Consider the following 18469-nt stretch of genomic DNA (forward strand, 5'->3'; position numbering starts at 1 on the left):
CCGTATAATAACAACTGCGAAGCGAGACGACATGATAACGCACTTCCGGTCAACGTTTACAAAATAAAGGCCTGGCTATCATGCCCTCTTGCGGCCAAGTAAGGCACTGCACCTACCAAGCTTTGGAAACAATGCTTTCGAAGCTTTTTCTGTTTGATCTAAAATGACTAATTGTATTGTCCAATGAAATAGATTAGGAACATTTTAAGGTTACAATCAAATGAGGCCCTCCTCAATCTCTACATGCTTCACCACTACATAATACTGCATGTCAATGCAAACAGTGTAAAAATGTAACAGTAAGAAACAATCTTGACAAAACAAATGGCTTACAATGATTTTCAACAGTTTATAACGACTCCCTTCTGCTTATTTTATGTTTTGATGTTCTTGCTTTATGATTTTACATTAATTGTATGCAGTTTATAAACGAGAAACCTTGAAGGTTTTGAGGTAAATTTTTTTTAGCAATTAAAAATAATCTTTCAACAGTTTGGAAATTTGACAACTTATGTTCTACTGAAGGGTGTGATGCTTGGGAATAAACCATCATACAAAATATACTTGTGATCTTAATAAGTTGCAATGTTTTCATCAAGACTGTCTTTATTTGTTTTGACTTCTGACCTACCCAGTGTCATTTCTCACCTTTTTCAAAGTAGTACATTGTATACTTTTATTTTGAAGTCGATAGCACACTTCCGGGTCTCATTTCTAATCCTACCGTTCCACTTAACGTTGCACATCATGCATGGGAAGCCGGAGGTCGGGACCCCAAATGGGGGAAGGGTGGGAGCGATAAGCAAAGTTGATTCCTCCCTCTCCCTCCCCCCGCCAGGCTCCGTCTGCAGCAACTTTCTATTGATTTCACCTCTGAAAAGAGCCATTCATGGCTTGAAGTGACTATCGTCTTTATTTAGGTGGCTCCATAGACAACAGACCTGAAAGCCAACTGCAGGTTCATTTAGTGTGGGAAAATTAGGTAATTGACAGATGCTGTGGTTTAGTAATTACTGTGCTAAAGTAGCTTTTGCTTATAGCTACTGAATGGCTTTATAATTATCACAATGCTTTTTGACCCAACTACAATATTGATAGGAATATCAGTTTTGCATTATGGGCTGGAACAGTTAAGCAACCTCTGAACCTGCTTTATGTGTTAAAGATAGGCAGCAGTTATTAAGAAATGCTTCGGATGGAGCTAAAAACATGACCAAAGATTCTCAAAGTGCCTTTTGATTCAAAAAGAACAAAAAACTAAAACTGTGTGCTTAAGGAAAGACATTTTTTTGGTTTGGTTTTTGTTATTTTCTTATTCAGACATGTAATAAACAAGTTCACACAGTTTAAAACAATTGAGCATGGCAAAGCAAAAGAAAAAATATCAACAAGTGACACCAACATCTTTTTAAGTGTCCATTTTTGCCACAACTGAATAACAAACATCTGTCTGAACAGTTCCCACCAGTCCGCACACCTAGTCCCAGCTAGTGTAGCGATCCTATGAGAATACGTCTCTGACACATTAAACAATGCTAACAAACTAAGAGACATAGCCTGTCTCACAATATACCGAGACCATGATATTATCATGCCATGACAGTTCTCAGGATGTGTGCTAAAATGTTAAAGTAAAAATCTCGACAATAACACTGGTATGATGGATAATACAACCACATCAAAACATTGTAGTACAATATTTTTTAGAAATATCCATTTTTATCTGTGAAGTATTCTACAGGTTTTATAAGTTATTGTGTAGTTAGGGTTTATCTATAAGTTCTGCTGGGAGTTTAGTACTTTCTATAGCGCCCCCACTTTGCTACATCAAAATGGAGGAATAAACAGTTTCTGAAGTCCATCACACTGCAGGCCATCACCTTTACAGCTGATAAATGTGCATGTACAGAAGTCAGGCATCTTATCCGTTGCACCGTGCTGGGTCCAAACAGGGTCCACTGTTGGGGCAGAGCATCCTCCGGTGTTCCACTGTGACACTAAGCGGGCGTAGCCTCGTTTGTGCAGAGGAAGAATACCGGTGTCGTTCACCGCTACATCCCCTTCACTACCTTCTTTATGTATTTAAAATAATTTGCTCTTTTTTTGAGAAAGTAAAAGAAGGCAAAATAAAAACAGAAATATCATTATGTGCATGTGTAAGGACACAACTGAAGAATCCTCACTGCACCTGTGTAGATATAGCTCATTCTGTGGTAGTCAATGCGATGACAGCAACTACATTATGTATTTACAAAGTGCCAGATAAAGTATGACCAAAATTTCATGCTGACTGTTTATTGCAAAGCTTGGGTAACTTGTAAAGCTGCATTAGGTGATATTTTTTTCAACGACAGAGGTACCTAGGCCTGAGAGTAATATGTTAGCTGTTATGGGTATTATATAAGCAAGTTACTGCCTACAAGCATAGCAAAGATGTACTAAAATGATGAACCCTTTGGACTGGCCTCCTAACAAACTTAGCCCTAGATTTACCCATTTTTTAGCCCTGGTTTAGTTTGTACTTACCTTGTAGCTACTAAACTATTAGCTGGTAAAGACTTCCTTTACCGGCTGCTAGCTTACAATTGTTGCCATATTATGCTAGCCAGGTAGCGTAACAACTGGTTTGCTGGACTTGAGCTGTCATTAAAAAGTCAAAATTAGCAAAGACTGAATTTACAAGTTGCTTGCTAACAATTTCTACCATATTATGCTAGCCAGGTAATGTAACAACTGTTTTGCTGATCTTGGGCTACCATAGAATAATCAAATGTTGTGCTGTTGTTAAGCCAGGCCGGGTGTTTCACAACTGGTTTTCTGGACTTGGACTATTGTAGAATAGGCAAACAATGGAAAAGACTTCCTTTAGGAGCTGCTAGCCAACATTTTTTAACCATATTATGCTAGCCAAGTGGTGTAACAGCAGTTTTGCTGGACTTGGGCTACCATAGAATAGTCCAGAACTGGTAAAGACTTCCTTTACCAGCTGCTAGCTTACCAACATATTATGATTCCAAGGTAGTGTAACAACTGTTTTGCTGGTCTTGGGATACTATAGAATTATCCAAAAATGGTAAAGACTTCTTTAACCAGCTGCTGGCTAACAATTTCTACCATATTATGCTAGAAAGCTAGTGTAACAACTGGTGTACTGGACTTTGGCTGCCATGGAATAGTCCAGATACGCAAAGGACTTCCTTCGCTAGCTGCTAGCTTACAATTTCAACCATATTATGCTAGCCAGGTCGTGTAACAACTTTATTTTTTTGTACTTGGGCTGCCGTAGAATAGTCAAAGGACGGTAAAGACTTCCTTTACCAGCTGCTAGCTTACAATTTCTGCCATATTATGCCAACTAGGTAGTGTAACAACGTTTTTTTCTGGACTTAGGCAACCGAGGAATAGTGCATAAATGGTGAAGACTTTCTTTAACAGCTGCTAGCTTACAATGTCAACCATATTATACTAGCCAGATAGTGTAACAACTGCTTTACTGGACATTAGCTGTTGTTGCTAGCTTACAATTCCTACTATATTATATGAGCCAGGTAGTGAGCTAAAAGCTGCATATAGCTGGAATGCTTGACTTTCCATGTTCACTTTAAAACATTTATTTATTAAAGTAAATTTGATTCGATGTTGACATCAAAATAACCCCTAATGCAGGTTTACATTTGAGCTTGTTTGTGTACTGAACAAAATAAATGGAGAACAATCCCTAGTTACATACCCAACTTTGACCTTGTGTACACAAGCTGTTAATAATGTAGGGTTACCATAAGTTATTGGCACAAACAGAAAAGAAAAAACACCGGTATTACCTTTAAAATCATATACTATACCTTCCTGCACTGTTTACAGAGCTTTTATCAAAACCTGCCCAGTGCCTTTCATAGGGCCGTAACAAGCATTACCTCAACCTGCTCTAAACATCTCACAAAAACACCTGCATCATAAAAAGTCACTCTTCCAGCAGAGGCAGTTCAGAAGTATCAAGATCAGGAGCAAATGTTAAGTGTGAGGTCGAAGGTTCAAGTGAAGGGACGCTGAGAGTGTAATAGATGTTTCAGGTTTATATCAGGAAGGTAAAGGTTCCAGACAGAGGCGGAAGATTCCACACGGGGGAAGAAAAGGTCACTCTGCCGAACACTGGAGATGTCAAAGGGTGGGGCTGCACATTTAGTTCAACAAAAACTCAAAAAAGGTTGGTGCATGTTAAGGAAACAGCAAAGGACCATGGTGCATGTCCGATAATTATTTATCGTTCTTCAGTTAATATTCTAGTATCGAGCCTCGGACAGTATGTGGGATCCTTTCGATTGCACCAAATGTCCAAATGTAAATGTTGATCATGGTGATGGAGGAAAAGGTGTGTCATATTGCTTTCAAAATGCAGAATTCCAGTGCTGTGGAGAATCTTGAAACTGGCTATATTGTTAAAACCTGATGTGTTGGCAACTTCTAATGAAGTAACCATAAGGAAAAAAGCAGAAAGTCAGTGTTGTGCAGCTCTAAAGTAGACGCAGGAAGCTCCATCAGTGACCTGTGGGCTTGCAGATGAGATTGAGGTGGAGTGCGAGGGTGGGGGTGGGGGGTGCTGTTTTCAGGGTGGTGACTCAGTGGGACTCCCCGTTGACCGAGCTGCCCTCTCCTCTGGGCGAAGAAGAGCGGGAGAGCCCCTTCTCTGTGTTTTCCGAGCTGGAGCCGTTCTGGCTGTGGTGGTCGGCCGCGGACGCGACGCTGGACGACGACGTGGCCGAGGTGGACGAGGGCTTGGCCTTCTCCTTAAAGTCCGTTATGATGACTGTCAGGTCCCCAACCGTCACCTCGAGGTGCTGGGCGCTGCTGCGGTCAATGTTTTTTAATCTGGGCCTGGGGAGGGAGGAAAAAAGGTTGGGCAAATCCTGAATGAGGTTTGGTATGAATCAGCCTTTACACTTGCATCAAGGAGGACGAAATACAATTATTACTACAATTTGACTGAATGAGAACCTTCCAGAAACTGCCCTGAAAGGTATTCCTGGTGTTTCCCACCCTCTTCGCTTCTATCTTTTGAAGTTCTTTATGAAATACGACAACACATCGACCTTACGACAGGTGGCAGCAGAAACACCATCTACAATTCCTTCTGTTTATTCATGCATCCCCGTAACGCCCCTCCACCTCGTGTCAGCTTGTTTACCTCATCTTCTTGTGACTGTTCTTCTTAAGCGCCGGCTCTCTGTCGCTCTTCTCCCTCTCCACTCGCTCCTTCTTTTCCTTTTTGGGCTGCGAGGGCAACACGAACTGCTGCGTTACCTGCTGCTGCGAGACGAGCTGGGAGACGGGACGAGGCTTCCTGTTCGGGGGGAAAGGGAGAGACAAGAGTGTGGCAGATTAATGAGAGGGAAAATCACAATGAACGCATGGCTTCATGCTAGCGTACAGCTATAATCAAGGGCCAATATATCTGCCAGTGCTGGTTAGAGCGGTGCAGCTGAAGTGTTCTTAACTCTGGCAGCGAGTGCTTTCAGAATAAAACCCAGGATTCATCCCTCTGCGAGATTTGTAGTTTACCTGCGCAGGCTTGTTTCAGCGCTGAGGGGGATTAACATTGACAGGGTGAGATCTGTGTGCGAACACAAAGATGTGACGGGAATTTGAAGTGTGCAAAAATACACCGTATACACATGTATGTGCGGCTTTGTGGAGCATTGGAAATGATCCTCCTCATCCTGCATGAGTTTCTGATGTCTCAAAAACGATACATTATGCAACTGGTCTGGCAACAGTTTGCGTGCAAGAAGGCCGCAATCTTATTTCTGTACACGAGTGAGTGTGTGTCTGCATTTGTGTGTGTGTGCCTGAGTGTGTTTTGGGGGCTGGCAAGAGCCGGAGCCGAGAGGCAAGTGTGTTGAAAAGGCCATCTGTTGAGGGAGCCTACACATCTAGTGCCTGATTTTGCATGCACACACACACACACTCATACATAGACAGAGTTATATTCTGTATGAATGCACCAATGCACATCCCAGCATGCAGCAGCAAACAGCCAGGGTGCTTCATAGGGATCAAAGAGGGGTGCAGATGAAAACGTATGCATGCTTTTATAAACACATTTAATCGACAGCGCTGGGGCACATTTGGGCACATGGCTGCACACGCACTCACACAGCAGTGAGCAGATGAAGCACGAGGGCATGATGAGAGCAGCAGAAGAGCGCAGTGTGTTTTCCGAGCCCTGTTGTGCCGTCGTATTTTGTAATTGGAGCTTAAAGTGAAAGCACATTCTTACAGTTTGACCTGCTTTTAATGACTTAGATAATGCCCTATAGAGAGAGACCAGTATTGTAACTACTCCTTGTAAAGTGTTAGCTTAGCTTTGATGCTCTTATACTGTAACTCTGTATAACAGCTTCCTTCAAGTGTGCTAACCTGTGTGTGAACCCTTTTGAAAAGTATCGCAATTACAAAACACTGGCCTCCAGGTGCTTTGTGATAAACACTGTTCTGTGCTTGCCTAATGTGATTCTAAGGGTGTAACAAAGCACGGGGTGTACAAATGTGCCAGACTTGATAAAAATCCATCTGCAAAATTAGTCCGAGCACCTGGCCAAGTTGTTGCAACGTGCTATATTTAAGCCCAAAAGAGCCTCGGTGGCCTATTTAGCTCCATTTAGAGGCTTCTCCCTCATTTCCTCAGAGCTGCTGGTCTGCTGTTTTCTTTTAAGGGCAAAGCTGTTGTTTAACAATTCTGGGATGACCTAAATTGGGGCCCAGCTTCAAAGAGTCAGTTTTTTTTTTTTTCTTTCTTCAGAGTTATCACTGCCTTCACAGAACACGCAGCGATGCTAGGAAAAGGCTAGAGCGAAATGCAAATGGGTCTCTTGGCCTACATAACTGTCTGTTAGGGAGATGTAGAGATTTTCTAATATGGGTGTCTTGTCAGCACGGCGCCGCAGAAGTGCTGACACCCTTTAAAAATAAAAGCAGGGGGCTTTTAAAGTCCTCTGTCGCGGTTTGGGTAATTTCTTTCACCCCGTTGACATCCATAACCCGGATTCTAAGAAGACACGTCCATTTTTTATATATTCCTCGCAGACAAAACAGCGACCGTCACAACTGAATCCTGCCCTCGGGTCGAATGTTAGAGCTTCCAGAAACAAAAACACAAGACGAGCGACTGCCTCATTCATAATGGTTTCTCTTTGATTGATGATCAGGGTGTCATTAAGGTGCTCATGTGCTCTGTCTGATTTACTGTTTGTAATGAAAAGATGGTTGTCTCAAATTAGTATGTTTTGCTTGATGCGCCATCAAGCAAAACAAAAAAAGGAGGAAAAAGCTGTTTGCCGATATGCTGATATTGTCCAAATCTTTATGCTGATTGCAATACCGATATATTAGGCACGTTTTTTTCCACCTAATTGCAGAGCACATCAAGTCTCCCCTGTAGTGGAATTGATATCATGCCTACTCTTATTGTAGTGGCAAAAAACTGCCATAATGCAGACATCTTGCACCCTTCTTCACGCTTCACAGAAGAGGCGTTGTACAACACGTGTCTGATCACTCACGTTTCTGAGCGCACCTGAATGCAGCATCCCCCCCAAAACTCGGCAGTGAGGGAGACATGCCCGGACTTGTTCACTGCACCTACTACAGCGACATCAGTGATTGCCGACAGACTCTTTATCGTGTGTGTCCGTGAATATGTAAGTTAGTTTTGCACTGATGTTTATGTTACTCTCTGTTAGCGTCGGCTTTGGCCGCGAGTGTATTCTCGGCGGGTTTGATTTTGTTAAGTCGGTAAAATGATGAGAATGTGAGCTAACTGTTAGCTAGTTAAGTTAAGTTAAGTTAACTTCTATTCATTGGCTCGAGTTTCTGGGACTTTTTAATCTTTATTTGTATATTGTTGAAAACTTCGCGTAGGCGGTGCGTGCGCATACTTGTGTCAAGCTTTTTTCGGGAATCATCGAGCATTTCGGCAGAATTAAAGAGTTGTTTTATCGGCGGAAAATATGTCATATGTCATTTTCAAGCCATTATCTGCAGATACTGATAACGTGCCGATAATATTGTGGATTTTTACCTCAGGCTAACCGTTTGTGCGTGAGCCCAAACATAAACATTTTTTCTACATCTTCTCTTCTTCGTGTGTCACAATTGAGTAGCTTCTCACTAATAGAGCCAGTTCAATAACCGGGAGGTGAAAGAGGAGACGACAACCTAATATAGCTCTATGAGGCCTAAACAGAGCTGCCTCTGTTAACCCAATCAGATGCTTATTATCTTAGCACTTAGGCCTCTGTTGCTCGCATCCATCTGCAAGCAGAGTGTGTGTTTATGTGCGTGTGTGTGTGTTTATTGATTCCAACGAGCCTAATGTAACAGCCTTTTCTTTCTGACATTAATACTGCGTGTAGGAGCTGTTGTTCCAAACAATATTTGCTCCACACATGTCGTCTATTATACAGCAGCTAATGGAGTCCCCGAGGGGAAATTAGGACATTATGAGGAGGGCAAAAACACGCAGAAATTTCAGTCACAATGTTTTTATTTTTGGCTTTTTAATTCGGACTTTTAACTCCATCTTCTGTCTTCTTTTAAACAAACAAAACAAGCGCTTTAACCCTCTTTAGCTCACATTCTTTAAATCCAAGCTAAACTTAAACCTGTCTTTCCCCGCAGACAGGAGGGGGGTTGGTGAGCACAAACGCTGCCACTGATCCTGCACACATTTCACTGACAGGGGAACTCTGGCTGACCCCTTTTTGCAAACACACACACCCGCACCTCCTTCTCCTTGCGACGCACCCACTGACCTCGCACTCCCCCACCTCTACCCTCGGCTCGCTAAGAGAGAGAGAGAAAAATAAGCTAGCGGAAGAAGCGGCACTACCCGAAAAAGATCATCTCTCTTCATAATTTCGGTCACAATGTTGTATCGTAAATGTTTGTCAGCAGGGGGTCGGCTCATGACTCAGGATTCTCTTGGCCGGGCCGCCACGTTTCTGCCACAGCGGACAAACAGGTCATCAGCACAAGAACTCACTGAGGCTCAGCCACTGACGCAGATGGTGTGTTCGTGTGCAGGAGCCAGAATCTGTTCGTAGATGAATCATTACTTCCTTTATAAAAAGACAACTTGGAAAAAGAAAATGGCAACTGTGAGTGTTGCAGTCTATTTAAACTCCCACTAACCACAGGATATCAAAATGAAAGACTGAACAGTGTTTAAATGTCTCGTCCACTGAAAGTGAAACAGGCAACTAGGCTGTTTTATATGATTAGTTACCACTGCATCATTGTTCCATAAGTAAGTAAGAAACAGCCTCTTCACCTCTTATATTGATTATTACTAAATTTGGATACAGTTTCCCCGAGACAGTTACCATTGCTTCTTTGGCCTTACACGAGTAAACAATTGATTGACCTGTTTTTCGGTTCAGCGTGTGACCATGTTATGAATGCGTCTGTGGTCGTCATAGTTACAGCAGCTGTCGAAAACAGGACGAGAATACGTAGCTGTCTTCGTGAACTGCTCTTTGTTGTTTTTCATTAGGATCTCAAAATACATCCGTCTGTTACGTCTTCAAAGTGTTGTTGGTGCAAACGTGTTATGTGGGCGACTGACGCTCAGTCGCGTTTGAACACTGCTTGTTACGCGAAACGGCTCGGCATCGGTTGTTTGGAGGTGTTTCGGTTTCCAAGTGATGTTCAGCAAGAAAAAAAAACATGCAAAGAGTGCATGGAAGCTGCTTCTGCACCACAAAGCAACACGACTAAAGTGTTCAACCAGCTGAAAAAAACAGCATAAAGAGCAGCATGACGAGTGTACGAAGATCAAGAGGAGTAACGTGGCTACTCCCCGTCCTATTCCAGCGTCAAGTCAGACATCCAGAACAATGACGCTATACAGCGCGACACCCTATCCACCCAACTCCCACAGACAAAGACAAAAACCCACAGAAATTACCCATGATGCACCAATGCAAAGGTGCACCAAATTCAGGTAAAGAAGCTAATTTTAAGTCTTAGATGGATGCAAAATTTGTACATGAGCTAGAATGTTGAAAAATATGGAACTGAAAGCGTTGGTCTGTTTATTTAAATGTAAAAGTACATTAAATCGTCATAATCGTGCAGCCCTACCTTACACTGTTTAAAAAAATCCACTTTTTCCAAATGTAACCCCACAGTAAAGCCCTTTTCCCACTGGTCAATAACCCGCTAACATCCGGCTTTTTGGCTTCTGGGAAAGGTTATAATCCGCATTCAGACCCAGGTCACATGGCTAGGGATGCACGATATTATTGCTACGTTATCGGCCAACACGCCGATATCCGCCGATATAATTAACCGATAAAATAATGGGCTGCTGCATACTTGATTAAATGCCCGACCTCGGCGCAATGTCCCCGGCGCAAAGAAGACCTGCGCGGCGCAGCGTGATGACGTCACGTGTGTCTACCTGCAGCATGAGAGAGTTAGAAGCCAAAATGTCCGTGGTGTGAAAGTTTTTCAAAGTGTCCGAAATAGACAGCAAAACTGCTTTTGCAATGACTGCTCAGCTTCGGTGGTGTGAGGAGGAGCCAAGGCAAAGTCTTTCAACACTACAAACTTGATTAACCATCTCAAGACCCGTCACCCCGACCGTTGTAACACATGTGATAAGAGTATCACCATTATACTGTACGCTAATTCCAATACAGAAGAGAGTTGATGATCTCTGCAATTAGGTGTGCGGGAAAAAAATATCGGTAACGGTAATCGGCTAAATGAGTTGTAAAATATATTGGATATCGGCAAAAAATCCAATATCGTGCATCCCTAAAAATGGCTCTGCAGTTGACCTGGGTAATTATCGCCTCAGCTATGATCGGCATTGATGGGAACACAAAACCTGTGTCGGCACGCTAAGCTCCGCCCCCTTTCCAGTGTGATGCTATGCTCTGTCGCTAACTTCTGCGACTCCTTGTAATCTCAGCTACAAATTCCGCCCGTCTCCATCCGAGCATCTGTCTGCGCCGAGTTTGAAAAATAGACTGAATGAGTAATAGATAGACCTAACCTAAGACCTAACCACTGTAACCTTGTTTACGGCGCGTTTGTGACGTGAGACGGTGGCGCAGCAGAACAGAGGCTGAAAGGAGTATACTCCACTGGCAATGGGAAAAGAGACAATTGGCATCTATAAGCAGGTCTGAAAACCTGCATCGCTAATTTCGGTGGGAGAGGGGTATTACTCTCTCTCCGACCTTATGACCTTCTGTCTCCAGACTGCAAACACCTGCCAACTGTTTAATCTGCACAATCATTCTGGTTTCGGGTGGACAGACACTAATAAAACTGAACACTGGAGCTGTAACAAATCTAAAACCTCCTCCGCGGGGGCTTTCTCAGGAGGTGAAGTGTTTGTGCAAGGACAGTGAGCTCCATACAAATGAGGTGCTCGGATGGAAAACAAAGGTCTTTACTGAAAGACAGGGAGGTCTTTAGCTCGTGTTTTGGTCTTTTATTTTGAAAAATTCTCAAAGCGTGCAAAGGTCTTGTGTCTTGAATCTTGAACTCATAACGCATGACATCCACATGACATCAGCGCAGATCTCTGCAGATGTTTGGCCCGCTCGCTAACATTTGTCGAGAACATTGTGTGACGAGCAAACAGCCCACAGGACAGCTGATGGACTGCAAATAAGCGCCGGAGGAGGAGTGCGCTGCTATAAAAAAACAAGTGTTCTGTGATGATTGTAAGATCATTGTGGAATTTTATGCCCTGTTGAACGCTCTCGCAATCTTGGTGTAGGTGTGTATCAGGTTTTCTATCAGCGGGTCGGAGGCTGCTCCCGGGAGCTCCTCCAACCCGATGATTAATGTCTCTCCCTGCCTGTACATGCTAGCACCATGTGTGTGTGTGTGTGTGTGTGTGGAAGAAAGAGCGAGGGAGAGACAGATGGCGCTCCACGTCCTGTGGTTTATGACACCTTCCGCAGCCTGCTAGCCACACCATACTACATTCTGCTCTCACACAGGCCGCCTGCATACACACAGAGCGGTATGTCATGCATCAGTGTCACCAAAGTAATTACAGGCTTATCACGTCGCCATAATCTTGAGCCACAGTGACGTGATAACAGCCAGCTTCATTGTCCCGGGCGTACACACTGTTTGCACACTGTACGGGCACTAAAACCAGTAACACACACGACTGAGTGAGACTTATAAGAGGATGTAATCATTTAGCTGATTGGTGATATACGGTCTGCTTTACACGTTATTTAGCATCTCTAATAAAGTCAGTTTTTGCACACAACCGACAACGCCACAAAACCCCTGAACAGGTTTCATGAATACATTTCTACATGACTCAACATTTGGAAGCCAAAGGTGCTGCAGAGCAAAACAAAACAGCCCCCACATTAACGCTTAATGACAACACATGACTCGAAGGCGAGAGTTAAATGTGTTGCTCTCTGCTACATGCACATTTTGTGTAATCAGACACTGAAATTAACACTGCAGCTTACTCCCTCACAAGTCGGAAGACATTGAAGCTTTGTTTTTGACACTGTAAAAGAAGTGCAGGGGAGTTAATCCTACAAGGAAGCTCACAATACCCCTCATAGAGGTGTTATAGTATAACTGATATTACTGCTAAAACAAAAGTCTGTATACAAGCGTTGCCGGTATGAATTTGTACGCAGGGCAGGCCCTTGAATATTACAGCTAATATGTTATTTACAATGTGCATTTCAAATTTCTCCTCAGGCAGCATTTTAATATACATTGCATTTTATATTACGACTCCACCGCTGCTGCACGCATTCATACGAGTGCAGCGATGTTGAGATGGAAAAGAGACGTAATTAATACTTTCTTTTTTGCATTACAAGTTCAGAATGTGTTTTGCAAACTCACTTCTAGACCTCAGAGTTTCTATTTCACAGAATCAGACAGCTCCAGCAGACTCACATGTATATCTGCTGTCTATTATTACTAGGAATGGGTATCATGAGGAGTTTTTTTCAATACGAGTAGTGATACTGATACTGCTTTTCTGTACCGATACGTATCGATACTACTCTCCTTGATATGGTGCAAAAAATAAAGACATGTCTTTATTAGGGTGTCTGATTATGTGCCTCTGGAAGGGTAGCTGTATCTTGGGTTGAGGGACAGTAATAGTAGTAACAGTAACAATAGTTTTCTGGCTGTCATGGCAACCGCAAAATTCACACTTGGGCAAGTTAACACTTACTAGCGTACCTTAACCAACTGGACTCCACTGTAGCTGACGCTGCTGCCGCTGCTGATACTGTCTATGGATTAAATTGTAACATAACTTAGAAGCGCTAATGACCGAAGCTAGCTAACAACATTGAGTGAACAACAACAGGCTTGTTTATAAGAACCAGGAGTTTTTGGCTAATCCCATCTCTAGCATTGCTAACGGAGCCACCGGGAATTGGGGGGGGGGTGCACTGTAGTGTTGTGACGTTTGCGAACGATCCGATTCTTTAGAAAGACTCTTTAGGGCGAATGGCGAAAACCCAGTCGGTGAGATGCCGAATCACCACAAGCAGCTATTTTCAACTGCAACTCCGCTATACGGGGTCTCATGCGACGGAATCACGTCATCACAACATAGTGCCGATGGTGAGCAACATTACAACCCTCCGCCAAGTTTGTTGTTTTTTGTTGACATCTCTGTAGTCATACAGAAATGTATCATAAATGATCTGCAAATCAATGACGTTGATTAATTGTTCCTACATTTCCTTTTAAATTTTAAAAGCATGGAACTTTAAATATGCGTGTGTTGACTCGGGAGAATATAGTCCAGGCACGTTCAAGAGTCTGAAAAAAGAACGATGAAAGAGCTCAGAAAGGACGTACTAGCAGTAACGCTAACGGTGTTAGCTTTAGCCGCTTTGCTAAAGCAGTCAAACATGCTGCACTGCTTCAGATTTATAGACTGTTGAACTTGCATGTGTTTCATGAGGTCGCTGATGTTACTCCCTTTAGATGCAACTACCTTTTTACATGAATTGCACGAAGATGCACGACAGTTAAATTCGGCAAAGTGAGCCCAAACTATCGAACGCTTTGCTCTGTCCGGCATCGACCTACTTGACTACAGCATGAGACCACAACAATGCAACATCATGTTTTTTTTCTTTTGGACTAAATGGTTAATAGAGATAATGATCATCAGATGAATCGATAATAAAACGGTTTAAAAGGTATTTGCATTTCCTTTGTTCCTCCTTTTTTGATTAAATTATGTTTGTATGCATAAATAGACGCTGTCTTCCTGCACAAGATTCTCTGGACGACATAATACTGCAAGCTATCTGTATAAATCAACTGCAATTGAGCCAACTGTACGCTCACAGCCCAATACTTAGTGTACGCTCTGCACATGAACTGTGAGGGCGAGCTGGTGCGGAGGATGATAAAACAACATCAGAAAAGCCGAAACGCTGACAGGTTCCCGGCCTGCACGGAGCGGCTCCTGCTTGTTTAGGCGGAGCCGACAAAGACCTGAACATCAGTCAACCTGTCACCAAGAGACGCCCTGGGTGAAGTTCAACTCCAGGAGAGAGAGAGAGAGAGATAGGGAAAGCAAACACACGAATATGGAGAAAAAGGTAGGAAGATGATCAAGCTCGCTGTCCGGACCTGCAGAAACAATGCTGCGAGAAATATCTCCTCGACATGCGAGTGTTTCCCTGGTGGGCCTGGCTTGTCACAGCTCAGTGAACAGATGCAGGTGGTGTAGGCAAGACACCAAAGAAGGTCACACACACACACACGCTTGCTCTTACACCCAGTAGTATTTGGCCTGTGGGCGGTGTTTAGGTTGGGGTTTAACAGCTGTCTGTCAGCGCCGCTTCACATGACATTTTTCAGCCAGTATTAAGTCTGAAACATGCCTCATCATCCATCTTTAAACATTAGGATGACACTCTAATCCAGGACAAGACATAATGGGCGCACTGGGAGGCCTCAAGCGTGCTCTGCCTGGTTGTAGGATTCAAACATGTGACCTTTCAATTATCAAACAGCGTCTTTTTTAAGTGTAGCACCTCTGTGCTGTGATTTCAGTCTATCATGCTGGTTTTAAAGGCTGGGAATGAGCCCAAAGAGTGGCAGGGAGATAAACAGTCTCCCACTTTAACTCAGAAAACTCTAAAGGTAATGAGGCCGTGATCCCAAAGCTCCCCTAAGACAGCTTTAATTAAACACGGTAAGCTAGCAGGCAGCTTTCTGTCCACATATTTTTGCATATCTATCCGCACAAATGGCTACACCGTACTCATTTCTGTTTTCGCTCTAACTTTCCGTTCAATTTGCAGAAGTTTCGCTGACAGAATTAGTGGAAAGTCAGCCAGTCCCCCTTATTTGTCAATCTGTCTCTCTCCGTCATTTCACTCCACCTCCTCCGATAAACGAATCCAATCCTGCTGATGTATCCCCCGTCTTCGGTCCAAGTCGCAAGGCTCTCAATCAGCCGCCCTGCAGTAGATCATCTCCCAACATTAGAGGGATCTAGGCGGAAAGATCTGCACAACTTTACCTTCATAAAACATTCATCTTTATCTTTGACATGCAAACCGAAGATGTCTCCACCTTGAGCTATAATGCTTTTAGTTGCGCTAAAAAGACATACAGAACACATATGACACATTACAAGTTGACTTCTAATCACAAGCGTGTGACCTTCAGGACACTTCCTCCGATGCGCTGTGTCGAGCATTAATTCATTACTTCACAGTAATAGCTCAGTCATGCTTGTTTAGTAACCAGCGAGGGAATCTGCAGCGTCCTACATTAATATTCCGCTTGCCGTTTGCCCTTTAGCACCTTCGGCTTTGCTCGCCCAGAAATCCACTTGTCTGCCGTGTTCGGTCGTTAACAGCTGCGACCACCTGTGTGGCCATTTTGCTGCAGAATTAGCCTGCGTGTGGCGCCGCTAGGACGTGTTTGTGTTCGGCCTTCTGTACGAGCATGACAAGCTACATTTTCACCGCAGTTGGGGCGGACAGTGGGTTATTAACATTAAATACCACCTTCTAGTGGTATATTTGTCAGGGAGTGCCAGGGGGGATGTTGTAAGGAATTCTTGGGCCTTGTGTCCTTGCCAATGTATGCAAAAAAAAATGCCCAGATGGGGAAGACAAAGGGTGTCACAGCTTTTGTTGACGTGAGGATTCAGACAGTTTCTTGGCAAAGCTGCTTGTTTTTACGGAAGCGCACGCCGAGTCCCTGAAGTATCCTCTCAACAATCAGCGCTCAATTGCAAAAAACCCCGACCCTATGACAACAGCATGGAAGCTTCTCAATCTATGTTTGTGTGAGCAGCACTTGTGCGCTCGAGTGTGTATTCACGGCTGTGAGTGCGCGTTTGTGCACGAATATGTATGCAGTCATGTGTAAAATTTGCATGTCGAGTGCATCTGTACGCGAGTGTGTGTGTGTGTGTCTCTGATGACAGCAGGCTGATTAAGCTGTTGCATAGTAATGAGCTATGGCTGTCTGTCTGGCAGCTGCTCTGACAACCTCTTTTCACAACTAGCCCTCCCACACTCACACAGAAAAACACACAGGCGTATATAAGTGCATGCACCAACATGAGACATACCACAATTGTGAAAAAATGGCATCAAAGCCGACAGCTGCACTGATGTGTTGTTGTTGTAGTGAAATCAAGTTGTTCTAATGCAGAAGAGGATAACAGCAATCGTTAAAGAGGGAGAACAACACACACTGTTTCCTAAAGCTAGCGCTAACGGCTACACTTCCTCTCCTTCACCCTTTGTTGTGTTTGCATCCTGATAATGACTGCCACTCAGGAATAACAGTGACTTCCTGCTTCAAATCACCAACGTCAGGACAAGAGTGGCAGGGCAAAGAGTGTGTGTTTATTGTGTATTTGTATACTTGAGCACCTGTCTGTTACAAATATCTCCAGGGCAACAAGATGGATGTGTGTGTTTTGAGGGAAGAGCAAGCCATCTCTCTACCTCCATTTACAGAGGTCAGTGTCAAGACTTGGGCAAAAACATGGAGCTGAACTGCTCAGAGTAGGGCAGCAAAAAATCACTTTTATCACTGATTGATCTGATTACTTTAACGACTAAACGATTGTCTATATCATGTCAAAAAAAAGGGTGAAAAAAGCTCATCACAATTTATGAGAGCTCTTCAAATTGTGTTTTTTGTCCAACCAAAAGTCCAAAACCCCTAAACTGTTACTTCACTGCTATAAATGAAGAACAAAAGCAGCAAATCCTTGTATTTAAGAAGCTGAAACCACAAAATGTTTGACATTTCTGTTTAAAAAATGACAACAATCTATCAACCATCAAAACAGTTGGCAATGAATTACCTCTAATCGAGTAATCAATTAATCGAATAATACTTACAGCTCTGGCACGGAGGAAACGTGAAAAGAGATGTTGAGTTTGACGTAATAAAGTATATGGCACATAATTTATTTTAAATTAAACGCCATTTTCACCAGGAAACTACAGGAAAAGAATTAGTCTATACCGTGTGTGTTAATGTTTACTATGTAGTGAGTAACAGGGTAATATGTCTAACAGATACACAATTATTTGTATCCATTGTCAAATGTTACAATTGGAGAGAGGGGGGTAGCAGTGAGATTAAACTGTTCCTCATTTTGCTAAGGGAGGTGGGGCAGCCCCCGAGTCCCCAAGGACCCCCCTTTGGGACTCGCTAATGCAAAAGAGACCAAAGCTTAATGTATATCAATCGCCTTACCTTGTTGATGTCCCCTTCCTGACATCACACATCATGCACTTAAAAGCTTCTGCCGTGTTCTTGTACGTGCACACGCTGCAGTCCCAAAACCCCTCGTCGGAGGAGGGCTTCGGTTGACGCTTCGGCCTTTAAAACAATAAATGTAAAAAAGGAAAAAGAATTAAAAACAGATAAAAAGATGGTAGGAGAGAATAGGAAAAGGGGGGGCGAGAGGAAAGAAGAGTGAGTTCAGCTCGCATCCACGAAGGCTATCGATAGCAAACATCTGGGTAAGCCTATAGGATTTAGGAAATCATCTGCAAACGCGCTGTGATCCGACACTGTAATTGGCGATGAGGTTTTAACACCCGCGCGCGCACACCAACACGCGCACACACATGCAGTAAGAGAGAGAGACCGTGGAGAAAACCCATTTTTTTCTGTGCGCTTGACGATGTCCGCTCCCCTCTCCTAGCTTGAATATCTCGGACACACTGACTCGGTCGTTACCTTGTGGGACTCCTCTTGTCGCCCATGCCAGACCAGGGTTTATCTGGAGGTGCTGAGACGAGCAGAAGTCGTGTTATTTCCGATAATTTTAGCAAAGAAGCGATGCGCCTGTGCCGCTCGGCTTCCAGCTGTCGTGGAAACTCCGCTTGGGAGATGGTCACGTGACTCGCCTGGGCCAATCACAGGCTGGGTTACTTCCCGAGGC

At 43.5% G+C, this 18469-nt stretch overlaps 1 protein-coding gene across 1 annotated transcript; it reads right to left on the reverse strand.

Moving 5' to 3' along the window:
- Positions 1-617: 617 nt before the first annotated feature.
- Positions 618-18395, reverse strand: LOC138599671 (YY1-associated factor 2-like). Its single transcript, XM_069671425.1, has 4 exons — positions 18265-18395; positions 17776-17901; positions 5183-5338; positions 618-4872 (listed from the first exon to the last, which is right to left on the reverse strand). The coding sequence occupies exons 1-4, from the start codon at positions 18288-18290 to the stop codon at positions 4617-4619; spliced, it is 564 nt and encodes a 187-aa protein (XP_069527526.1). The 5' UTR covers positions 18291-18395; the 3' UTR covers positions 618-4616.
- Between the last annotated feature and the right edge of the window lie 74 nt (positions 18396-18469).

This window comes from Semicossyphus pulcher, unplaced genomic scaffold (assembly GCF_022749685.1).
Source record: "Semicossyphus pulcher isolate SPU_LCO1_2020_fin unplaced genomic scaffold, fSemPul1.0.p SCAF_20, whole genome shotgun sequence".
NCBI lineage: Eukaryota > Metazoa > Chordata > Actinopteri > Labriformes > Labridae > Semicossyphus > Semicossyphus pulcher.

Excerpts from the sequence above, each read along its gene's own strand:
- LOC138599671 (XM_069671425.1), bottom strand. The coding sequence starts at position 18,290 with ATGGGCGACAAGAGGAGTCCCACAAG. Across the intron at positions 17,902-18,264 it reads GACAAGAGGAGTCCCACAAG|GCCGAAGCGTCAACCGAAGC; the intron begins GTAACGACCGAG and ends ATTGTTTTAAAG. Across the intron at positions 4,873-5,182 it reads AACAGTCACAAGAAGATGAG|GCCCAGATTAAAAAACATTG; the intron begins GTAAACAAGCTG and ends CTCCCTCCCCAG.